The 26,220-nt window shown below is 41.0% G+C and overlaps 1 protein-coding gene across 8 annotated transcripts in view; it reads left to right on the top strand.

Annotated features, from left to right (window-relative positions):
- TBC1D1 (TBC1 domain family member 1) overlaps positions 1–18,416 on the top strand; it is a 115,582-nt gene extending 97,166 nt beyond the window's left edge. For 3 of the 8 annotated variants that reach the window (XM_054204354.1, XM_054204355.1, XM_054204353.1), the window contains exons 18-22: positions 3,955–4,199; positions 4,655–4,814; positions 8,419–8,588; positions 11,459–11,629; positions 13,758–18,411. In XM_054204354.1, coding sequence (XP_054060329.1) covers positions 3,955–4,199; positions 4,655–4,814; positions 8,419–8,588; positions 11,459–11,629; positions 13,758–13,958 — 947 coding nt within the window. In that variant the 3' untranslated portion in view covers positions 13,959–18,411. Of the gene's footprint in view, positions 1–3,954; positions 4,200–4,654; positions 4,815–8,418; positions 8,589–11,458; positions 11,630–13,757 lie in introns of all 8 variants that reach the window. The other 5 variants (XM_054204352.1, XM_054204358.1, XM_054204359.1 and 2 more) reach the window with 4 other exon arrangements.
- The last annotated feature ends 7,804 nt before the right edge of the window (positions 18,417–26,220 follow it).

Below are 26,220 nucleotides of genomic sequence, written 5' to 3'. Positions count from 1 at the left end.
CTACTTTTAAGTAGTAGCTGGCTCCTGATTTAGGGACAGTGAATTGGTTCTGTGGAGGCACATAAACTATTTGAGTTCAGTAGTGAGAGGTTAGGAACCAAAAATCTTAAATTTGACATTACTGGTAGGTCAGCTTGAGGCAGGCTTTTGATCTTCTTCAGTAGAGTTTTCCATTTTCCCTCACATTTATCATTCAGAAATGAAAAAGTTTCTTCTAGTACTAGAAGGAAACATGTGAAAGGAAATCTAAATGGAATGAAATGATTGTTTTAGGGTAGGAGCAGAAGAGACTGCTCCAGATAATTGTAAAAGAGTAGTCTTCATATAGCTCAAAAAAAAATGGTGCCATTCTTAACCCTTCCTTTTACTTTTCCTGGTCCTCTTCCTTTATCACTTCTAGTTTCCTTGTGTGAGATTGTCTTTCAGTGATTAACTCTTGCCACTGCTGGACTGAAGACGATAACAAAAGCCAAGAACATTTAATAAGACCAAAAGTCAGTATGGTCTGTAAGATGTCGATCAGTATTAAATGTTGTTACTGTCTCTGGTTGCTGCTCCCAGATGGTTTTGTTAAGGTCTTTGCTAGCAAGTATCTACCGGTCAACTCGGCATACCTGCTGCTGATATCCCCGGCCATGAACGTTGGGATTCTGTCGCACTGAAGTGCCTCAGTGAGGGATGAATAGTTTTGTGCTGGGTTAGTGAATTGAACACCTTCATCAGAGGAGAGAGGGGTGAGACAGCTCCTGGAGAGTAGGGAGCACAGTCAGCCTGAGCTTGGTTGGCTCACGCGGCGGATTGGGGCTTGCTGGCTCAGCAAGCTGATCGTATTTTCTGCCTGGTTCTACACACAAATGCTTTCTCCTTTTAGCTGCCTGCTCTGCTTGCAGAAATAAATCACTGCACCTGTTGGCAAATTGGTAACTTCATGGCAGTTTTCACGCAAAGCGTTGTTTTTGCCAGGGAGCTATTTGCTAGCCCGTTAGCTCAGGGGAGGATTTGGCCCTATTATTTCAGTAAGATGAAACTAGGAAGCTGAAGACTTCCTGGTTTCCTAGTGATTCACATTGCAATAGAGTAGTGCTGCAGAGTATCAGGCAGCGTAACTGGGTAGGCATCTAGAAGGAATTTGCATGTTCTCACTTGTGTTCCTTCAGGCTATCAGAAGCGTTTTCTCTTAAATCTTTAAGAATCCTTCTGAAAGCAAGCACTTTTCCCTTGAGAGAAAAACCTATGTTCTTGCAATACATGGTTATAATATTTAAAAAGCTTTCCCAAATTAAGCTAAAGAGGTCCTGCTAATGCTGTATAAGCCAAAACCATAATAGTGTTGCTCACATTTGAATCAATGCATCTTCAGCTGTAAATAGTGCTTCCTGAGAATGACAGCGGTGTGCATCTGCGTGCAGAGGTAAGGTACAGCAGCCACGTTCCTGCCCAAGTTTACATGTCACAGTGCTATTTAGTAAACGGACAAGAACAAAGCCACAATTCCCTGAAGGCTTTTCTGTGTATTTCCTTTTGTGGCCCCACCTGCACAACCACTACAGTCACTGGGGATTTCAGGTCCTCAACACCAAAGTCACGTTCAGTAAAAGAGTTCTTCTTTCCATAAGGTAGGGTAAACACTTCCAGATGCTATCAGTGTAGGAAACTGCTGTACTCATCACTGAGTGTTTGCTGAACACATTAGAAAATTATGTTTTGTTTTATGACATTTCAAAAATAAAGTAGTAGGTACTTAGTTTCTCATTCTGGCACTCTTGAGGTATCGCAGTTCATTTAGAGTCTCTTTTCAGCAGGGCCAGGAGTTGTTTGCTCTAGGTAAAAGCTAAAATTCTTAGTTAAGTCATCACCAGGGCACTCAGAAACAAATCGGCTTGTGAGTTTAGCAGTTGTTCTTAGCTCCTCTTCCATTTATTGTATTTTAGAACTTCTTTGTGTTCTTATTCTTGTTCAGCTTGTAACTGTTCTTCATGACTTACATGAAAGAAGCCTTGCTGTGTGAGTGAGGCAGTACAGGTCTGCCTTTGGACTGTGCTGTAATAACTTGCCATTCAGGCAGAGGATTCCTTTGCAAAGGAACACAAGTTCCTTCTCATTTGGAAGCTGGAAGTGTTTCTCCTGTAACATTGGACTCTGTGACATCCTGGGCAGGGGGAAACCTGCTCAGGAACTGAATGCCAGTGTCCCATGTGACAGGCCAGAGCAGTTACCAGATGGCAGAAGGACTCTGCCCTGGGCTTTGTCTTTTTGAAAGAGGAGCTCTGATATTATCTGGCAGCACAGCGGCATTCCAGGGGCTAAAGGGTGGGGTGGTATTTAACAAGTGGGCAACTGAAAAACAAGCTCCACTTAATACTAGAACAAAAGAAGTATTCAAATTTCTTCTCAGCTGAGGTATTTCACAGGGTAAATCTTGATAGGTGGAGGGTTTTTTTCCTAGAAATTAAAATATTCCCTTTTGGAAAAGTTTTTGAAAAACACTTTGTAAAAGTGACCCCTTTAATGTCTCTGTTCACAGAATCACAAAGTAGTTGAGGTTGGAAGGGACATCTTGAGATCATCTAGTCCAACCCCCCTGCTCAAAACAGGGTCATTTAAAGCAGGCTGCCCAGGACTATGTTTGCTCAGATTTTGAATATGTCCATAGATGGAGATTCTGCAACTTCTCTGGGCAGCCAGTGCCAATGTCTGGCCACCCTTACAATAAGATTTATTTTTTTTTTTATGTTAGGTGCCATTTCCTGTATTTCAATTTGTGCCCATTGCCTTTTGCCCTGTTAGTGGGCACTGCTTAGAAGAGCCTGGCTCCCTCCTCTTCGGTCCCTTCCACTGGCTATTTGTGCATCAGAAATTTGCATAACAAATCTTAGTTGTGATAAGAGCCCCCTGAGCCTTTTCTTCTCCAAGCTGAACATCCCAGGTCTCTAAGCCTTTCTTCATAGGAGATGCTGCAGTCCCTTCATCATTTTAGTGGCCCTTTGCTGGACTATGCAGTATGTCCTTATCTCTCTTGTACTGGGGAGCCCAGAACTGGGCACAGCACTCCAGGTGTGGCCTCTCAGTGCTGAGTAGAGGGGAAGGATCACCTCCCTAGACTTTCTGGCAATGCTCTGCCTACTGCAGCCCAGGATACTATTAGCCTTCTTTGCTGCAAGGGCACATTGCTGCTTCATGTTCAACTTGGTGACACCGGGACCCCCAGGTCCTTTTCTGCAACGCTGCTTTCCAGATGGGTGGTCCCCAGCATGTACCACCACATGGGGTTGTTCCTCCCCTGGTGCAGGATTTTTTCACTTCCTTTTGTTGACTTGATGAGGTTCTTGTCAGCCCGTTTCTCTAGCCTGTTGAGGTCCCTCAGAAGGGTAGCATGACCCTCTGTTCTATCAGCCACTCCTCCCAGCTTTGTGTCATCTGCAAACTCGCTGAGGGTGCTCTCTGCCCAATTTTCCAGGTCATTAATGACCCTCTCTGATGAGGCATCAGCTAGAACAAAGGCTACAGGTACCCTGTCATCGAGAGAGTTCAGATATTCTAAGTCTGTGCCTGGATCCTAATATTTGTCTAAAAGCTAACACTTTTTACTCAGGAAAAGAGGACCGTGTGACTCATTGATCCACTGAATCCAGTCTCCCGTTGTTATCGGCAACCTATAATGCCTTTATCAAACTGATCAAGGGCCAGACTTAAGAACCAGTTATTCAGCTGTTCTGACAGTTTGTCCCCATCCCCCTGACAATTTCTAAATTAATTTTGCAACTACTGTAACAAAACAGTAGCAGAGCATAAGAGTCAATTGGTTTTTACTGACTTTTTAATGGTCTTTCTGTGGGTTGACTCAGAATCTACTTTCCAAAAGAATCTACCTTTTTGAAAGACTGTTTAATTTGATAACATGGCGAGGGTTGGGTTTTTTTTAGTTTAAGTTGCTAACTTCAACTGTTTTCACAGGGCGCACGTTTCCAACACATCCATACTTCTCAGCACAGCTGGGAGCTGGGCAACTGTCACTCTACAATATTTTGAAGGCCTATTCTCTTCTGGACCAGGAAGTAGGATATTGCCAGGGCCTTAGTTTTGTAGCAGGAGTTTTACTACTTCATATGAGTGAAGAAGATGCTTTTAAAATGCTAAAGTTTCTCATGTTTGACGTGGGCCTGAGAAAACAATATCGTCCGGACATGACAATTTTACAGGTATGATTTCAGTTTTTCTAATAGAAGGATGCTGGTGGTAAATCATAATAATGCAATATAGATAGCGTTGTCAAAATCTGGACTTGAACTTAAATTCAGTTCTCAAAAGTGGGGAAGGACAATCTGGGAAAAGAATACATCATCTTAAATGCGCTAGTTTCAAATAAAAAGACCATCAGAGAAATAATGAAAACCATAAATGGGAAGAATTCTGTTGGGTGTTGTATGAGATTCAAATGACCTTGAAATAAGCCTGTCATAGGCTCTCAGGGGATCTGTGCTGGTCATCTGTCTTTTAGATGGCTTCTGAGTATTTCTTTTCTTCGCACAATTCCGTCCAAACATCAATTAATAAATATCTTTCTCTGTTTCATGTAAGAGTGTGAAGCATGGACTTTGCTACTATGAGTGTTAAAACATGTTCATCTTTCATCTCTTTATCCTTATTCATGCAGATCCAGATGTATCAACTGTCTCGACTACTTCATGACTACCATCGAGATCTCTATAACCATCTAGAGGAACATGAGATTGGCCCCAGCCTCTATGCTGCTCCCTGGTTTCTCACCATGTTTGCCTCCCAGTTTCCCCTCGGATTTGTAGCCAGAGTGTTTGGTAATTCTTCCTAAAACTTCTATCTGTTCTTTTTGAAGTCTTACACGTGGAATCCTGTTATTAGGACGGATTATCATGGATTTGCTCTGCAGAAACATAAGGCTTTTAAACTAATGTTTCTTATCCTTACAATTTTACCCTGAATGATAATCTCACTTTCCGAAAATGTTTGGAAGCGCATGGAGTTTAGGCTCTAAAGTCACTTCTGTTACCTGTTTTTACAATCTACATAAGTGAAGTTCTCTTTTTTTTAATTAAATTCCTATTAAGAATTTACCTTGATGCCAATTTATGGATGAATATTTCGTAGATTAATTGTTTGGTGTTTAAGAAAATGCTTTATTTCCTTTTCAGTTGTTTGTTTTTCAATTTCATTATGTGGTACTGGAACATCTGTGATTGGCAGGGCACGTTGCAGCTTTCCCCCCCGATTCCTATCTTTGAAGGGAAATGAAGCTATTTTCATTTTCCTTAGTCAGTCTCACTTACGAGATGTGATGAAGCAATTATGTATTAGACTATTAATATCGACACTTTCCTGACTTAAAAAATTATACTCTCATCTACAACAATAACAAATAATGAATAGAGATTCCAAGAAGAACCAAGAAGAATCCTGTCCTGTTTCTGTTTAAGGACATGCCACAAGTAGTGCTAGAAGAAATCACAGTGAAAGGGATGGTATAGAGCTAAGTAGAACTATATATCCTGTGACTATCATCTGAGCTCTAGGGAAATCAGCATTATTTATGTTGGGTTTTTTTCCTAGAACAGTTCAAAGTAGGCTAACGTACATCGACAAATATCTAGCTGACAGTAATAATCTGTAGGAATTAAATGAAGTGCTATATGCTAGTATCGTATACTGAGTTTATAATCAGTTCATCTTTCAATTATTCTTAATCATTCATAGTATTGTACATGATAAGAAGAATCTTGGAATTGGACAATTGACTGCAGTATATTTGGATTTCTGCCTTAATACACAGATTAGTATTTTATCTGTCATTGGAGGATTGTAGGGCTTTAGAAAGCAACTATTGTACCTTAGAATAGAAGGCAAAAATACGTGATCTTCACAGGCCTGATTTTAGGTCAAGAACAGAAAAACATGCGTGACTGAAACCGTCACCTCTTAAAAATCTCTGATGTTTTTTAGAGGAAGTCCAGCATGACCAACACTTGCAGTTTTTTATGTTTCAAAGTATTTAGTAATTTTCTTAAAACAGTGTTTACTGGAACTATGTAAGTCGAGGACATTGGACGTTCTTTTAACAGTAGAAAGTAAAATCTCATCTTCACCCAAACTGAAGACTCCGAAACACAACTGTAAACCTAAAAAAAGGCTGGAGCTGTCACTTTGCTGGCGGCTGTCGATAGCATGGCAGGTTAGGATCCGATCAGTTCTGACCTATGTGTTCACACACTTTTGCAGAACATACGTATGTTTTCATTGCTCGCTAATTAGAACCCTTGGGATGAAAGAATGTTGCCTTTTAATGCTGAAGTAACTCATCTATAGGTTACTAAGCCTATAAGATTGCACTGACATTTTCTAACGTGGTATCTCTGAACCCTTGATATTCGAAGGCCCACTGCTATTTAATAATATAATTGTTACAGGCCACTTCCTTTAGTTTCCCATAGAGTGTACTTTTTGCAAGCATCTTACAAGCAATGTGTAAAAGAAGTGGGCTAGAAAGAGGTTAACCCAAAGACTGTTTTATGGGTCAAATAGCAAAACTCCTTTTAACTTTTTAATTATCTGCCCAAACTTTCAACAATTTTCCTGAGCAGGATTTAACGAAAGTACAGCATTAATAAACATGTGTTCTTTAATACCTCTTATTTACTTATGAATGGAGGAGACTTGGTAGAATAGTGTTTATTTTGGTTCAAGATTGTAGATATAACTTGATGGGTCTTTTTCATCCTGTAGGCTGCCAGTCTTGATGACATTAATTTGGGTACCTTCACTGTACTGTCGTTGGCTGGCAGCCCACTTAACGGGAAGTGTGGGGACTGGATAACAAACAGGTCTTTGTTAAGTACTTGCTGTTTTAAATGAGAGAGGGATTTCAGCTGTATATTACCAGCTCAGCTCATACAGACGTTCGTTAACAACTTGAGTTGATACTTGAGTTAATCTACGTGTCTTTATGAGGTGGGTGCTGAATCATAAATCTGCATTATTTTCAGCTCTGTTTTTTTCACTTTGTGTTTCCTAGCTGTTCTTCAGCATTTCCTGTCCTAATAAATCCTTTCCCTATAAAGCATTTTCCCATAGTTTTCCGTTTCAATAGAGAATTGAGTCAGATACCTGATCTGATACCACTTTTCAATCATTCCCGCCTTTGGATTTTACAGTGAATCAGAGCTGAAAAATTGTACACCACTTTTAGGACAAATGACAGCAAAGGTTTATGGTTAGTTATTATTTGTGCTTTTCTTTCTCAGAGAGAAAGAGAGAGAAGTGAAATGAGTTATGGCTTCAACGTTACAGGCAAAAGAGCACAAGGGGGAATTTTATTCTGATACAAATTTGGAAAGAGAGATTGCTTTTACTAAGAAAGGCAGTTAGCCAGTGCTTTCATGTGTTCTTTACTACATCAGAGATACCTGTGGTTTTGCTAGTAGTTACTTCCCTTACTGTGTGGTGGGTTTTTTCTCTCTTTGTAAGTGATTATGACTTCATTCACAGCTTTGAATACAAAGAAGGGAAAGAACAAGAGAGAAGCCCCCTAAAAATAAATAAATTTAGGAAATATGGAATAAACACACAGTATCTTCTCTTCCTTTTCCACCTCCATAAGTATTGTTTCATATGTTAGATGTTTTTGCCTGTAGCGAGTCCCTCAATAAAAGCAGGAGCAGATTCTGAGTTTTATAGTAGCAGGAAAGTCAAATGCAGGGCAATGCTGTTTATACTGTGTACAGATGGGTTTGGGAAGATGGGTTTCTTGTCTGATGCTTTCATTGCAGTCTTCTATTTCGTTCCTCTATAAAGACAAAGGCAATTTGTAAAGGAAAAGAAAAGAAAGGAAGTTGCATTGAAAGGTCATTATACACTGCGGTTTCAGTGTGCTTGAATGTATGCCAGGTGCTGTCATTGCAAGGCCACCTGCAATATTAACGCTTAAGCTGTATTACTAAGATTTCAAGGTACTTATTAATGTAGCTGTTAGAATATTAACATAAGTGGTTGAGACACATACTTAAAATAAGCACATGCACATGAACATCTCAAAAGAAAAAGCCCCACAAAACCAGTACATGCACAAAAACCTGGCAACACTGACAAACTTGGCTACCTGGTTTATTATGTACTTAGCTCAAATTTGAATTGGATTTTTTTGATGAAAACTCACTAAACAAATTAATAATTGATTGTGTTAGCCAAGTGTGCTATTCACAGTAATAATCTTGATCCTACATAAGTTCTAAAGCCATAGCCATAGTAACAAAAGCACGTGTCTGGCACAGTATATGTAGCCTCCAAATTGCTCCCATGAGAAGTTGTTGTTCTTGGACATTTTACTGTTTTAATATTCTTGTCAAAAGAGGCGCTTGCTTGATGTACTTTGCTTTTTCTTTGTTTTCACAGACATGCTCTTCCTTCAAGGATCAGAGGCTATATTTAAAGTGGCTTTAAGTCTTTTGGGAAGCCACAAACCCTTGATTCTGCAGCATGAGAACCTAGAAACTATTGTTGATTTTATTAAAAACACTCTCCCCAACTTGGGTTTGGTACAGATGGAAAAGACCATTAGTCAGGTATGAAATAATCCGAACATATGAGTAGAATGCAAAGGAATGCTCTTTTTAACAACTTCTTGACAGAAAAACCACAATGGTGTATTGTGTTACTTCAAGATGAGAATTGCTATTGCACTTCTGAAGGTGTTGAAAACTTTTGGAAGCGTATGACTTGTATGGTACCTCTGCGTTCATACATCTACATGTTTGTTATGGTCACTTTATGAAGCCTTTAATGAAAATCAGTTTACTTTTTTTTTTCTGAAGTGTGCAACACTTTGTTACTGGCAGCAATATTGCAGCCCATACACGGTGCATTCCACAAAAAAAAGCAGCAAGGTGGGCTTAAAAGCCTTCTCAATTTTCCTGTCTCCAAAGAATCTTCCTCTCCAAGTCTCATTTCAGAAGCAAAATTTGACTTACAAGAGCCTCACAAACATTGACCTTACTTAATGAAATTAGAAGCCTCCCTATGTTGACTTTGCCTATACTGGCTTTTATGGTGCTGGTTCAGTATGTTCCAACAGCACCTTTGTATTTCTGGCAGGAGAACATGGGGCAGTGCAGTCTCTGGCAGTGAGCAGTCAGCAGTAGACAGCAAAAAATGGGAACCCTTGATACATTTTTTTTAAAATGGTAGATAAGGAAAATGATGCAATATTGCTAAACTAGCAGAAGGCTGCACACAATAACTATGGAATCTGAGAAAATCGCAAAATGTTTCAGTTAAGGCTTGCCTGTTTTGAAACCCTAACTGTTACACTTGACATCTCATTTGCAGCAGGCAAAGAGAAGACGGGTTTTAGCCTGTTTTTCTGAAGGCCTTTTATGGCCCAAAAGATGGGGGGTGTACTGTGCAGAACTGCAAATGCCTGTCACTCAGCAAGGGCTGCAGGAGATCTGCAAAACCTGTGGCTTGGTAAGGAAAGTGGGCAGCAGCACAGGATGCTGCAGGGTGCTGGCGAGGGGCTCCCTTCTGATCCCCGTCAGCAAAGCTTCCAGGGGACGTGCTGGAATCAGGACCAGAAAAACTGTATATAGTGCTTACTATCAAAGGAAGGAGGGGAGAGCTGGAAAGCCTGTGTGAGGGGAAGGAGAGCAAGCGATTTCTAGGGGGCGAAGTGTATCGTATGTTACCTGCCAGGCTGAAAGCCTGGAGCGCACGGCTCTGCGGAGACTCACAGTGCTTAGGTGACCTGCAGAAAACCATTGGCTTTGAGCAGAAGGAGGGAGAGAGACTCGTCTTAGGCAGCTCTGACTGCTCTAAATTTAAAGAGGGCAGGTAGAAGTGAGTTGAAGGGAGAGCAGTTCCCCTGCTTTGATCAGGGCTGCCTTTGAAGACTGCAGCTGTTTGACCAGCCCTTCAGTCCATACACAGCTCTGGGGATAATCCCCATCCTCCTCATGCCTTCTGCAGCATGGCCTTTGGTTTACATGCCCTAACGTGCCTTCAGTTAGCTAGTTTTCAAGTCAAGCTTTTGATTTGCCTCATGTTTCCCGCCTTTCAGGTTTGATACTCTGGGTATGACAGCAGGGATTTCCCTCCCCTCTCCAGAGCACAGGGGCTAGAAGTGGCAGAGGTCATGAGAGGAACTAGCATTCTGCCCTGCTCAATTGCAGCGTTTGTTTTCTTGAAATTTCAACAGTGTGTTTTCTCCAGGGATGCTTAAATCCACAGAAAATGGGAGTTCCGTATGTGTGACCAAACTCAAATTAAAATTGCATTTCAGCCTTCTCTACTTAGATGCTCAGTATGTGTTTCTGCTGCTATACAACTATAAGAGAATTTTTCATAGCACATGTAACAGCTGTCAGAAACATTTCATAAACTGATGTTTTCTTTAACCAACAGTTAAATTTTTGTAGACAAAGCAGATAAATAAAATAGGAAATAATTATTGTTATTTTGACAGGTATTTAAGATAGGATTTGATATTTGACTAATTTCCAAAAGGATTAAGGTACGAGAGGTTTAAAAATAAAGAATAGCCCTTGAACTTCTATTCTTGGGCTATTTTCCAGATGCATTTTAAAAACAGCTTTTGTTTCTACTATGTTCTGTGGCTGGCACGCTTGTCCTTTCATTTTACCACCTTCACTGCTTTTGGAGGAGATAACTAGCTCAGGGACACTTGAGTCATGTTTCCTGAATAATTTGAAGGCAGTTGTTTGCCAAAACCTAGAAAAAGGAAAACACAATATCCATTTTTTCCTTTGGGTCACTCTGTGCACCTCAATTTATTTATCTGCTTTTGAAATAAAAGGTTTTCTTAACATTCATGATTAAGACTGAGCACTCATTTCAGTGATTCATAGTTAACAATAATAGAAATCAGCTTTGACATTACATAGTGTTTCCATTAAGTGTATTACTGTAAGGATAGATTATTTCATTTTCTTTCAGTATCTAGGAATACTGTAGAATCATAAGTAAATGTAGCAATGTTTACTGTTTTTCCTTTAAAGCTTTCCTTCTGCTTAGCCTTACACTTGTACATGTGGCACATGGGCTTGGACCACACTTTTTGAAAGTGACATCTAATTCTGAGTGTGTCTAGGAGGGTTTATGCCAAACTGAGATGTATTAAATTTGAAATCTAAAAATACCCTACAAGGTCTACGCTTCTTGAAAACTTTAGTGTAAGTGGTTTTGCTGAAGTCAGGCAGCAAACCAGTAGCAAAGTTTTAAGTAGATCCAGTGCCAATGTGTTGTGCTCTACTGCTTCAATCTTGCCATTTCCAAAGGAGGAAATGTGAATGCCAAAAATTAAGTCCCTTTTTTGTATGCAGTGATTACATATCTAAGTCTAGCTCCATAGATTTTAAAGAATTAAATGAACTATGGTTTTGATCTGCACATCACCTAATAATATTTTTATATACAACAGGTGTTTGAAATGGATATTGCCAAGCAGTTGCAAGCTTATGAAGTGGAATACCATGTGCTTCAGGATGAGCTTATAGATTCATCTTTAAATGACAATCAGAGACTGGATAAATTAGAAAAGGCAAACACTAGCTTACGCAAACAAAACTTTGAACTCCTGGAAGAACTGCAGGTACAATTTATTTTTCATATTTAATTAACATTCTAATTTATCCACCTTTTCAGAAGAGAACATCCCACACTAAGGTTCAGGAGACACTGGCATTCGGTCTAGTGACTTTAAAGTGTAGCTACTTGCAATTTTGTTTAGTTTAGCATTTAGAGTTTAAATGCAGAAGAAATTCTGAGGGGGGGCATGGATAAGAGCATATGTGAAGTGAAATGAAAGGTTGATTCATCACACTGTCTCCTCTCTTGTAATTAAAATCATAGCTGTAGAAGATGACTAAAAATACACAAAGTGCATTCTCAACTTCATTTTTACATTTTCAGTCACTGCTTTATTACAGCAGGGATGCTAGTCTATCATGAATGGGAAAGCTAATGCCAGTGTCACAGTTTAGAGATACCTCAGACATGGGATACATTGTCTATAAAGACATATTCTTTCTTACAAAGTTTTTTTTTAAACTGTTATCCAGACTGTTTAGACAATATGTGAAATAATGATTTCTAACATATGCTCAGTGCCTGTTCAGTCTGCAGCTTTTTCAGAAGGAGTACACCTGGTGTCTGTAGGGGTTATTCTTTGCTTAACTGTTCAAGAGGTCAGCTTATGGCTGCTGTATAACAGGACACTTGTTATAAAACTTTTGACCATGAATTTAGTTTGATGAAGAAAGGGACTTCAAGGGTAAGAAGCAGATGTTTCAAGCCTCTTGATTATTGTTCAAGACATAGATTTTGTAAGACAATAGGTGAGGGAAGGATTTCAGGTTTCTCAGCTGTTGGTCCTGTATTGTGACGAAAGCTAGCCAACTGTGCAGACTTAGGTTGCCTCTCCTAACAAAAATTTGCTTAAGCTGTAAATTCTGATCCTGTGAGAACTGAACCTTTTTAAGGTTCTAAGATGAGCCTTAGGGAAGTCAGAAGAAGAGATACTCCTCTGCAAGGTATTTTCATAAAGCTTCAGGCACATGGGCAAGGAAATTCTTGAATGTAGCATAGGGGAGAGGGGCTTCTGGGATGAGATTTAAGATATGACGTCCCATGGATACCCAAATCAGGGGATCTTCCACCTCTTCCTGCCCCTACAGACTTGGCAGCCGTAAGCAGTTTTTTACAAAGCTTATCTCCACCTGAGTGCTGGCAAGTCAGCACCTAACATCATAATGGGGAACTTAACTGTCTGTAGTGTTGGAGCAATCCCACTGTCTTGGAAGTGGGCTTCACAGCATTCGTTCCCTAAGGTGAAAGGTCACCCTTTGCTGATGGGAGGAAAATGCATCACCAAACAATGTGGGTCATGGTTTCTCAATATTTCGCCCCCAAAGGCTGAACTTTTTAACCCAGCATAATTACATTAAGGGCAGTGAGCTCATCAGAAAGGCAGACACTTCCCTGAAAGCGAACACCATCCAGTGCTCTTGTCTCCAAATGTTATCCAGCACTGAAACTTCCAAACAGATCTCTGCTTTTGTCAAAGTACCTCAGCAACAGACTTCATGTGATGAGTTTGAATGATATAATACATTGTTTCGCCATGAAGTAGAATGCCCATATGTGCAACCTTTCAAAGGAGAATTCTGAAATTTTTCAAGATGTGTTGTCCATTTGCATGTTACACTAAATCCCCTCCTCCCCTTTTGCCTCCAAATCTGGCATTTGTTGGACCCAATGTCGAGATGAAATGAGGATGCCAGTAACAGGCTGCGTTGTCTTTGCTTTGCAAAGCACATGGAATTCAACAAATATGCCTGGCCAACTGATTCCCAACTGACCCATACAGAAGCTTATCCTAACCTGCAGTTCTTTGGTGTGTAATTTGCAGGCTTAGTAACTTTCTAATTTCATTACTTTGCATTATATTCTGAGTTTAATTGTAAACTAATCAAAGCAATCAAGTAGAGAGGGAAGTTTCTTGTTGTAGGCAAAACCATAGCTGTAGTCTAAAGTACACAGATCTAACAAAATTCATGCTTGCATTTACCTTTGCAATTTTTCATCATTTGGAAAGTATTTTATATGTATTAATGTATCTCAAAAATAGTTTAAAGTTGGTGTCAGTTATTAATGAATTTCCTTTTTTTTTTTTTCTTCCCCTTCTTCCTCCCCCTCCTCCTTTCTTCTTACTTTGAAAGGTGGCTAATGGAAAGATCCAGAACCTTGAAGCCACAGTAGAGCTTTTGTTGACCAATGAAAGCAAATTGAAGCAGTCCGTTCTCACTCTTGAGCAGGAGCGAGCAGCTTTGCTGAAAGCAGTGGAAGAAATGCAGAAAAAGATTGGAGATACAGATGGGAAGCCTCTACTTACTAGACAACACCACATGGATGCTGACTGACATTGACAGTTGTAATGGAGCAGAGAAGCTGAGCAAGAAACAAAGGGAAGAACTGGGTCTTTTTGTCATGATCCATGGGGATTTGACATTGTCACCTTCGTTGTACATGCCTTACTGTAGCAAAGCAAGATACAGGCATGATGGCTTCCCATATCAGAGAAGCTGGTTTCTCGGGGAGAAGGCCCTTTCTTAGTATGTAGAAATACTATGAACCATTTTAATGCCACACAATACTAAGCAGGAGAAACTTTATAGTGCGTGCAGTCATACCCAGTACGCTGTAAAGATGTCATGGATTCTTCCATAAGTGCTTCTTAACCTAAGTGCTTTGTGCTTATCACATATTTTGTTTGTGTGTAGATCACCACCATATTAAATAGCACATCCTTTAGAAGGTCCTTTGAAGAAATATGTCAGTGTAAAACCTTTGAATGGATGACTGCCCCATTGCAGATATGCAGTGGTGACATTTATGGAGAGTTTTGTGATTGGACTTGAGATATTTTTGACAGTCTAATTCCCCTACAGCTTGACTGGGTTCTGTTAATTATGTTGTTTACGCTTCAGAAAACTGCTTCCTGATGCTTGAAGGTGTCAATCCATTGGACTCCAGAGAGCTGGACTTCATCATATGTAACTATGCATAATTGGGGGGATACCGTCTGTTTTTATAAGTACGTTGTTTTAGTACACCTTTTGTTTAACAATCATTAATTTAGTGTATTGTTAGTTGGCATTATCTGATAAACATACTGTATATAGTAACTGCATTACGCTTAACAAAATACACTGACATTGGTTTGGTGAAGCCTGGTGACTCTTGCAGCATTATCCAAGGATTTATATTCAGGCTCTTCAAGTTTCATCTTATTTATTTCTGATCTGTTGTGTGATGTAAGACATCCTTTTGCTGGGAAACTAACGCCCACTGTCATTTCTTTCCCCTTACTTGGTACTTTGTGCCCACCCATCCTCTGGGAAATGTTATTCTTTAAGACTTTTTCTGGAGCCGTGGAGGCATATCATCAGCTTCATGTTGTGCCAGATATGCTTACACTGTTTTATAAAGGGTATGGCAGTTTAAATTAGGACATCATTCTTTTTACAACGCATCTTTTGAGCAAGATTACACCTTAAAAAAAAAAAAAAAATCTCACTTGCTTTAATACAATGAAAATAGTTATCAGGCCAGTTAAAGCCCCACTGCTACAAGTGCAATAATATCCATGGATATCCAGTTGTTTGGGTTTGCTTCAGAATTAGCAGTAGTGCCATAGTTTTGTTCAGTCCCCAAGCACAGAGTTAATAGGCATTGATGTTTTGTTATGGTGGAGATTTACGCAGGAGATGTGATTTTTATTTTATTTTTTTTCTTAAATCGATGTTTTTATTTTTAAAACTTCAAAGCACACAGTTTTTTCTCTGACTGGCAATGTAGAAAAGGTTTTGTTTTGCTTTTTCCTTTTCTCATGCAAATCACCCTGACACATTGTGGTTGTAGTGTAAGAGGAGATCTGTAACATTCATCTACTGTGCAGAACAGATACCTCTATGTAGGTCAAAAAGAAAAAGAGAATTTACTCTTCAATTTCTAGAAGCTTTGTTTGACTCTGTCGTGTCTTAAATATGTCCGATTCTTGCAAATCCACTCTGTATTCACTTAGTATTGAAATGCCAGATAAATCAGTTATTATTAATCCATTTACCTCTTAGGCTTGTTTTTTTTTTTTAATTTGGAAATCCATATTGAAGCTCATGCTTCATGTTTAAAATTTTGTCATAATGGACCTTATGCTGTTAGAGCACTCAGTAATGTTGCATTTTTACAGCATAGTGCCATAATTCATACACTGACTTTTTAACAAGAGCAATAAAAATAATAATAATGTATTCCTACATCCATGTTCGTACATTTATTGACATCTAAAAACAAAAACATAGTTGGTGGGGTGGCAGTTCAGAACTGTGTAAGATGAGACTTTGCCTGAAAGAACAAAGAACAGTACCGTCTACAGTGGTTATTAATGAAAACTCTTAGTCCTCAGACTCTTCTAAATGTGTTAAGGATCCAGTTGTGGTCTTGGGACCTGCATGTGCATATGTTGACTAAGGTGAAGTATGTTCCACACGGCTCCAAGGATGCATTCCTTTTTGTGATGTTTTGCTTCTCTGCTGGGGTAAGTGGAGGACTGCCAGTCCAAAGCCTTTTATTGAGAATTCCAGAAGTGCACTTAGATGAGAACCAAAGTCACTGTTCTCAACATGCACAAATGTGGTAAATAGATAACAAGCAATTTTTTGCTTTTGTGACTTTATAGATGTAACTGTTTCACTGAACAAGGGAGGTGAATTTTCTGTGGGTACAAATGCATTTTCTATTTGTGCATATGCAAATTAGTATGATTTTGTTAAATATGTAAATGCCTGGCAAAGTGAGGGATCGTGCCATCCACTGGTCGAGGGGCTGAACATGAATGGAATAGCTGATTTAAGCCTTTCTGCTGCTTACGCTGAAGCAGATATATGGTGTGTTGCTTCAGTATTTCTTTCCCCATCCTGTGCTAGTTTGTGTCACCAGACCTCTCTGGTTCAAGAGGCCAAAGTAGAGGAGTGTGGAAGAAGGTAATATCAATTACGCAGTTCCCAACTTTGGAAAAGATTTGGGCTTTTCTCTTCAGAAGTAGGAGACAGAAGTAATAGAGCCCAGAGCTAGTCCCAGATACTTGCATGTTTCTCCAGCTATACTCTGTAGCTGAGCATCCTTAAGAATGTGTGAAATCAGATCTCCTGTTGTCTGAGTACCAGCAATTGTCATCCTATGAACAATTGTCTTCCATATGAACAGTAATTTCTGATTCAGAGAATATTCCAAAAAAAACCCTGCAAATCCATACGCTGGCCCTCAGCAGGAATCCCAAAGGAACCACCCCTGGAAAAGTGAAGTTGAAGTAATCAACATTTTCTTCATGTCACATCTGCAGATACAAATCCCCAGGAGTGATGTTTAGTTTTTGAAAAAAAAGAAAAAACAGTGAAGAAGGAAGGACGGAAGGAGTTCACTTGTATGCACAACCTAGGCAGAGGCTTCCAAAGGTGCATGACTTAGGCAGCAAAGTGTGAGTGTGCTAGTGAACAACATTGATGCCGTCATCCAGAGAGAGGTTAGCCTGAAACGTGGAAAGAACTAGTGTTGGCATGTGCAACAAGAAAAAGGCGGCTGCTCTAAAACCATGGCAGTGAACAGCTCTGCATAGCTGCAGGACCTGCTGTGGTGCGCTGCGGTCACCCAGTTCTGGGGTGGTTTTTTTTCCAACTAGTGCAAGTGGTAGTTTGTGGTAGGTACTTGTGACTCCCTGTGCTTCTGGCTGTTTGATGTACTTTTATATTTTGCCCTGTTGTCTATTTCCAGAGATCGTTACTTAATACAGAACCTGAGAATGATGATACAGCGCCTATCATGTGGGAAAGTCAAAGCACTTTCATAAAGGCACGTATTACTGGTCTTCCCTTGTTCAGAGTGAGAATTGAGTCACAAAGAAGTTCAATGAGTTGCACCAAATATTTCAGTTTCTCACTGGTTGCTGGCACTGAAATCCAGATCTTCTAAGTCCTGGTCAAACTGTCTTGCTAGTTGTCTGAAAGATTCTTCCAGAAGGTCTGTAACATGTACACTATACAGTGCTCTGCCAAAACACTGTAAAACAGGAAGCACAGTTACTGGAACCTTGTCTTTTCCTGACAGCTATACCTCCCTCCCAGCAACAACTCTCTCAGTCCTACTAAAACATATTGTCTCGTCTGCTGGTACCTCCTCTGCAGGTACCTAGCAGCACCCTCCAGCTCTTGCTTGATACACTGGAATAGGGCCGCTGCCAGCAGTCCTGAGTAGCAAGGACTGTAGTATAGCATCACCAGTCAGCCAATATTCTTGGGATTTTTTTCAAACATAGTAATCTTTGGTAAGAATTGCCATTACTTAGGACAAAGTCATAAAACTGCAGCTAGTAGGACTCTGAATGATGGACAGTAATCTACACAGAGCAAAAAGGACAACGGAGCTAGTGCTTTTTCTCCTTTGGGATCTTCCTCCACCATTCAATGGAGCAAGGAGCTGAATCCAGGTTTTTTGACTTCAAGTCCACCACAATAGCTGCTGCAATTCCACCACAATAAAAGAGCCTTGGTATGTCAACATGGCAGAGCGCAACACCACTTCTTAGCCAAGTCAGCTGGGATAGTGTCAGTGCCCGCGGTTCCCCTCTCCCCTAGGGGTGTGGCTGCTTACTTAGATAATGCAGACATCTACCTTTGAGGCACTTTGGGCCTGCAGCGGCTTCTGGCCTCAATGCCTGCTGGCCTTGCAGCCATTCAACAAAAAGCTGGAAGAAGTGAGGTGCTTCCCACCCTGCCACCATCTCTTAGGAGCTGCATTTAAGCTGAGGCTCTTGAGCTTGGTCCCTGCCTGAGCTGTGTTGCGGCCACACTTGCATCTGGCCGTGTACCCGTGTTGATCCTGACTACAGACTTGGCTTCCTGGCTTGACCTCAGACCTGCCCCACCACCACAGCCTTGTCTGGTGACCTGGACTCCCGACCTGCCTTGCTTGTCCTTTTTGGGCCCTCGTCAGTAAGTTGCCCCCCTCGCCGGCCTGCCTGTCGCCCTCAGCTCCTGGCTCACTTTCCCCTTCAGAGCAGCACCTGCCCTTGCTGTTCCCCAGCACACAGCCCCATAGCTCAAGTTGTATGACTACGTTGCTTCTGATTCCAACGCTGGGCTGGTCAGAGCTTGTTTAGGTGTCTCCACATGCCACTGCTCTTTATTGAGCAAGCAAGCCAGTTCTCTTAGAGCTTGCTTAGGGACCTCCAACACAATGGTCTCACTGTGTAAAAGGGCCCTTACTAGTCTCCCATCTGTTTCAAAATACTGTGATCACATTCTTTTCCACATCAAACAGTGCACCATATTTGCCTACTGTGTTGGTGACACCAAAAAAGCACCTAAAATGAATGCATTTCAGTTACAGCTGGATGAATGCCATGGGTGCTCGAGGCACCTTACATCATTGCACAGTATTTGTACTGTGTCACGCCCCGTGAGGTGAAGTGATTTTTCTTTAACAGAGCTTTACTAGAACAGGTACGTGGGAGGGAGAAGAACGCTGACAGCCGAGCTAACCGTCGGGAGTGCAACCTAGCACTGCCTTCGGAAGGCACATGTGTGGCTCACACCCACTCAGTTTTACATAACCTAAATTAGGGTGGATCACCAGGTACTCATTTGCTCACGCAGCTGCCAGAAAGAATTCCTTTCATCTAAACAGACCTGAGGCTGCAAGAATTCAGTGCCTCAAAGTAGGCCTTTTCAGCATAACCCAAAGCAAATCAGTAAGTACTTCATTATGTAGAAGACTCTACCTATTCCTTTGTATAAATGGATTTTTTTCTTCTTTCTAATTGTATCATGTATTTCTATGGTGTTAGAAAAGCTTTGGGGTGATAGATGCTAAAAGATGATGAAACTTCTCTTACAGAGAGAACAGAGTTGATTAAAACAGGGGTTCTGGAGAAGCTTGTGCTAGGTCCTGTCCCCGACTTTTCTCATGCAACATTTCAGAACCCCAAAGAGATTTTAGGAAATTTTTGTGACATTTCTAAAGTGTTATATTTCACAAGTAGAAGTTTCTGCTACAGAAAGAGATGAAAGCAGGATTCTGCCTTTGATGAGGAGTAAAAATGACCAACAAAGATGTTCTGACAACAGTCATATTGGTCGTCAGCTCAACTGGATGCCCACTTCTTTCTGTTTCTAGCACTCTTCTGTACACCTTTCCTTTTGTTAACATTTCACACTAGACTGCTTGTCTACAAAGGAGATATAAATACATTTTTCATTTTCCAGCTAAAAGTGGAATATGATAATTACCTTTTGTATCTGTCTGTTCTTCTGTTACTAATGTGACGGCGAGTTTCCATTTCTCGCTAGTTATTTGCAAGTCAGTCTAATCAAGATGGTCCTCAGGACAAAAAAGTCTTCCTGCTGCAGCTTGATTCACCCAGCTTCTCTTGAAAGCGAGGCGTTTTAGACTGTTTAACTACTATTTAAGAAGTTTCAAAGTTCTGTTGTCTCAGAATTTTTTTTCATAAGCTGTTACAGGATGGACGTATGTTATAAGATGAATACTTATAGCACTTCTCTATAGAGTCTTTTTCCATGTTTCCGACATCTGATGCTTAGGATGTTGGCTCTGTAGATAGTGGAATGTCTTGCAATGTCAAAGATTTGGAATTGCCAAGGCAACAGTTGACTCAAAGAGCATGTTTCTTCCATGTATTAGTTAAGATGAGCTGAGTAGCTTGACTAGTTGGCCACCGATTGGGACGTTGAGCTCATGAAACCATAGATTCTTGATGGGATTATTTGTACGTGTAACTTGTTATTTGCACTTTTTCTCCTAGGGCATATCACAAAAAAAAATGATCCCAAAACAAACTAAACAAAGCCTGAAATGTGGTTCCTGTTTAGCATTTAATGGCCTGCTACAGCAATTGTGTCTAGTATTTTTTGGTAAGGAATCTCAAATGGTGGTTTCAGTGGTTAGAGACTGAGGTAGCAAGAGGATACAGAGGAGCAGTGAACCTTGCAATTGGCAAAGTAGCAATATAATTAACAGTATGTAAGTAAGGAATGATTATAGAGCCTTTGGAGTGCATTCTATACAGTAAACTTCTCAAGAAAGTTGTTGATAAACTTTATGCTCATTTTGAGAGAAGGAAAAACCAAGATGCTTATTAAAAATGGAAAGAGATGAACTGTCAAGATGGGAATATGTAGGGCCAGACACGATAAAGCCATGACGTTTTCAAGAGCTGCAGCAAGATGTCGAGGTATGAATAAATGAAGAGGTATGAATGCAAATATCCAATGACCTGAGAGGCAGTACAAATCTGAGCATAGTGAGTAAGTCTCAGAAAACCTTCAGGGTTTTTTGCAGTTCCTGATGGAGTTCATAGAGGCAGGCCTCAGTGAAAGCAAGGTTTCTCTGATGAAGAAAATGTACTGTTTTTTTCAAACAGTGGAGAAAGTTAAACAAGACCTGATCATCTGGTCAGGAAAGGTTGCTTCCTGCTAGAATGGAAAATAAAAGAAGACTTTTTAATTCAAAAATATCCTCCAGCAGCCTCTGGCATATTTCTGGTATGCACTGATGTCTTCATGGTGATGAGCACAATCTTCAGTTTCAATAGTACCGAGCGACAACAATCAAATAACAATTTAAATAGCAACTTCCAGCCATGGACACTTTTATGATGGGTAACCTTGCTGGACCTGAAATGACAACAGTCCGTGATGCTGGTCTATCAGCATAAGGCCTCTGCTTGAAACTTTTGTTGGTGACACCTGCCACCTACCTTACCTTTAACAACAAGAAAAAGGGATTAATTCACAAAATTTGGATTTTATTGTTTGACTGTCAAATTTGTGACCTTAACTTCATTGTTTGGCATTAAGCTACTAAACTACACCAACAGAGTCGAAAGATTGCTTTAATGCACTGAGTGCAGGAGGACAATAAAAAGGATGGTGAGGCAGAACGCATGGAGGTGTTTTACCCTACCTGCACAGAAATTATATCTGCAGGAACTGCAGCTGGCTCACTTGGCTCCCGCAGGATTTAATGGGATTGTGTGACAGAGTCGTATATAACTACTGACTTCAGTGTTCCTGTGTGCTAGTTTAATTACGCCAGCTAGCATGAGAAGTGCCATAGCAAGCCGTTAGCCATACGCTGGTAGCTGCCAAGCTCTCTATGGGGTAGGAAAAATAAGTCTGTGTTAGCCTAAATCAAGTATGCATAAACAGCGTGTTCTATCCTCAGAGCATCTTTAGAGATCCAAAATTATTAGCATTTGTTAAAAAAAAAAAAAAGCAATTCTCTCATAATTTGTTGCAAGCATCTCAGTTACAAAAAGGAGTACTATTTTAACCAGGGCAAATGTTTACAAGACATTACTAAATAGGCTCATATTAAGACAACAATTGCTTAAAAATGTGGACAAATTAAGAAATATATATTTGGACTTTTGAGTGGATCTGTGCTATTCGTTATTTGCTGAGTGTGTGCCCCAAGTACAGTAAATTCCTGCTTCCCCTTTTTAAAAACTTCTTGGCTCAACAAAGGATAAAAAATTCCATTGTCAGCTTTTGCTTAAAAAAGAAGTAGGAAGTTCTATGATTAAAGGAACATGAGTGTATGTGAGAGGAGGAAATGAGAGTTTCAGAAGCAAAGAGCTGACAGCAGGGATTTACCCAAACCTTTGTATGACCTCCAGAGAGATCCCAGCAAACAACATGCAACATCTCACTGCTGTGGCCTGCAAATTTCAGGAATTTTTAGTCACTGCATTATGATCTCAGAGAAAAGGTGATAGTACGCTTTCCCTTGAAAAGCCCCTTCTGTATTCCCCTCCCAACAGCTACTCTATCTTGCATGTAACACAGATACAAGGCAAAACATCTGCAAGCTCTGTTGTCTGTCACATAACCACCATGTTACGATGAGCCAGCCAGCCAAGAGGAAAAACTTAGGTCACTGGGGACTAAGGTACTTGCCTGTGGGGTCCACAAGACCTGCTCTCTACTGACTCCAATCCTGTGTATTTTGGTGAGGCATACCTTCTGGAAAACCAGCAGGATATGATCCAGCAGGCATCAAGAGGTGAGGACTCTTCCACTTTCCATTACAGTTTGGTCTAGAGAGAAGGTCAAACAAGAATGAAAGGCTGAAAACTCCACAGAGCCAACAGACGTCTGTTGTTGGTCAGGCAGATCAACCATTGGAGTAAATTCTTAAAAGATTTTGCTTTCTCCCACATTGCCTTTGTTATCAAGTGTGGTTTCTGCCCAGCAGTTGTTGGTACTGCCAGCCCTCTCGCCTGTACTAAGGAAACCAAGGGCGTGGGCAGTCTGAAAGCTTTTATGCATGTCAGGATCTTGCTTTTTCAATCCACGACTGAAGGATGTATGTTAGGCCATGTCCCATTCCCGCCACATGGTTTCAAAGCCAGTTCCTCCCTTCAGTTCCTGATCCTTGGCTGCTTTCTCGAGGCATGTCTCCACACTTCTCTAGTGGTAGTAGATTTTAAAAAAAGCTGTCTGTGATGTGAGATATACCGAACCTGCCAAATGGAGTAGTTGATTTCACCCAGAACCCACACCTTATTGCTCTGCTTCCTAGCCAAGTTTATTAGTTTGGGCTCAGTGTGGTCCTGACGGCAGTTATGTGATTCCCTTAGTCTGTGCCCAACAAGCTTGGAGTACAGAAGGAGCTCACTCATGTCGGCCTACACCATTCCATGGAGACATACTTTGAGTATTATCAGGTGAACTTCAAGGTTTCCTCTTGACTAAAGTACAATGAGTGTGCAAGCGCTGTGAAGTGTTTTCCCAGCCTTTGACCATTTATGTCATGGGCTTCTGTACCACCTTCCATTTTTTATACTTGTTGGAAGACAGGCACAGAAACTGTATGTGATGCTGCATTGGTGGTCTTCTGCATGCCCTTGGTTAGTCCTTCATTTCCCTGTTTGTAGATGACATTAAATCTTCTTGTCCCAGAATGCCCTGGGAACTCATGTTAAATTTGCTGGCAATGACCGTGGCTTCTAAGGCCTTTTCAGTTGTGGCCATTTTCCATCATCCAGATGTTTATTCTGTACCTATGGCACAGATTATTCATTCCCAATGGAGTAACTTTTCACCGCATTAAAACGTTTAATTTCCTTAGGATTGCATACCACTACAACAATCAAGACAGCTCAGAAGCCTCCCTAAGCGCGTATCTTCTAAATCATCTGTGGGGAAAATCTTCTGTAACTGCATTTCTTATTCCCCTATGGAAGTTTGCAAGATTCACTGAAGTTTCTAGTCTGGAAGTACGTGCATCATGGCCACCCAGCTTCCCCTGTTTCCAGCCCCCGCTGCTACGTGGGTGAGCAAAGCACTGGGCTTAGACCAGATCGTTAATTGAACTTTTTAAAGGTAGGAGCAACTTTGAAGTGTAAGCAACCTAAGAGTTGTCAACTGTGTTAGTTTACCACGCCCTGAATATTCAGCATATGCTAAGGTTCCAGCTGGCTACCAAACGGGCTTAATTTGGAGGCAAAAGCAGTTACGAGTCGCACTGGAGATCAGATGGAACTGTGAGTAGATGTGCTGCATATTCCACACAAAAAACCCAACTCTCATTCCCTTGCCTCAATTCACTTGGCCATTTATCCTATTTTCTGACTGTAATGAAAGAGAGAGGTTTTTCCTGCTATCTCCAGCCGTCTTTTGCAAAAGGACAGTAAAGCTTCAGGCAATTAGCCTGGTTCTGTAGCTATTGCTGTTACTGGAGGAGGAGGTTTAAAAATTAAACAGCTGTCATAGCCAGACCCATCACAAAAATCAGGCTGATTATAATATAGGCTTACACTGGGCAGATGGTAACTATCTTCTTAATTACGAGTTTTAAGGACTTTCTGTCTCTCGGATCTAGCATGTTCTGCCTACGTAAGGGAAGAAACACCAACATCGTGAAGTATTACCCTGCTGCGTCTTATCAGGAAGGGAAGAAATTTGATTTTAAAAAGACAACCCACAAAACTTTTGGCAGAGATTTAAACTACTTCTGTTGCTGTTGTTTCATTTTACTTTTCTTTTGGTGCCTGATATTAAAGGACTCAAATCTATCCCCGGGGGGGAATTTAATCATTGATTCCAACAGGAACAGGATGGTACCCTTATTATTCCTACCCCAGATAACAAACTGCCTCCAGGGAAGGAGTTCCTTTGTTGTTGCTGGGTTATTTTTTTTAATGTGTTTATTACCCTTAGAGTTTAAGACCTAAGCCTATAATCTCCAAAGCAAAGCAGGGATTGTGACCCTGAGCGAAGGAGGTGCTGTAACGCTGCTGTTCAGTATTGTGCAAGCTGCTGGAGTGCTGTGCTGTGCAGAACGCTTCCGTCTCCTCTGGACAGCAACTTCCACGAGATATGTAGTTCCTCTAAGCAATACTAGGTGTTGTACAGAAAAAAAACAGGAGTGTAGAGGAGCTCAACTAAGTTCTCGGTGTGGATTTCCACACGGGTGCGTGTTGCCCTAGGCAGACACTTTCCACAGGTGAAAACGTGGCCCTAATCACGAGTGGGTTTAAAAGACCTTGATTTTTCTGTCAAACTTTCCGCTTTGGCATTTGAGTGCTGTATAAATTTAGCGTCACCAGAGGATGGTGTGTTTTCCTAACAGTTGACTTTTGCCTAAATCACATTTTTTCTAGGCCACAGGGGATTGATGAGCTAGCCAAGTACAGAACTGCAAACTGTTTTCAGCTACAATGCTGAAGTAACTGTGGCAATCGGGGGAGGGGGGGGGGAAGCGTGGAAGGAATACGGTGACAGACATGAGACCAGACAGTTTTAAGAGGGTTGCTATGCATCCTGCACCCCCCTAGCGCTGGGCTTGACCGTGGAGGCCCCACTGAAACGCTGGCTGTTGTGCCACGGGCCACTCAGGGGAAGCGACAGGTGGGACATGTCAGAGAAACCCCATAAACAACCCGAGTGCCAGGGAGAAGCCGTAAAAAGGGCAGGGTGGAGAAAGCACAGGAAGTGAAAGCCCCGTAACCAGCAGCCCTGTCCTGCCGCCGCCGGCCGAGTCCTTCTCAGCATCTGTCCCGCACACATGGAAGTGCTGCCCAGCGCTCGGCGCCAGAGACATCAGCCCTCCCGCACGCAAGGGGACGAGCACGTGAGAGACAGCTGGTGGGGCCCGAGGACGTTTCCAGAAGGAGCCAGGTGGCCCAGTCTGCCTCAAGATTTCCATTTACACCAACTGGAAAGATGACAGTTTGGGTTTGATTTGTATTGGTTAAATTCAGGCTTCATTTTTTACATAGTTTCTATATAGAGAGTAATTGTGGTTTTGTTACCTCTTTTCCAGAGAGAGATTTAGTTGCTTTGCCAGAATGAACATCAAACAGTGTTTCCTTCTGAAAATCTTAGGGAATTAAAACTTGTCTAGAGATTCTTGTGTTGATTTCCTGCGTTTGGCTCAGTTTTTAATATTACTGATCTACAGTATGACTCTCTTACTCTTCAATTAAAGCAAGTCAGCTAACTTCAGGCATTGATTTTCAGAATGAATATTTAATTGACTTCCTAATTCTGCATGTGTGCAGCAGAGTCACCAAGCATGTGTTTCTGCATTAAGGAATTCACGCCA

Source organism: Rissa tridactyla, chromosome 5, assembly GCF_028500815.1.
Source record: "Rissa tridactyla isolate bRisTri1 chromosome 5, bRisTri1.patW.cur.20221130, whole genome shotgun sequence".
In the NCBI taxonomy this organism is placed as follows: domain Eukaryota; kingdom Metazoa; phylum Chordata; class Aves; order Charadriiformes; family Laridae; genus Rissa; species Rissa tridactyla.
Note: the sequence above shows the minus strand (reverse complement) of the source record. Positions and strands in the feature narration are given on the sequence as shown.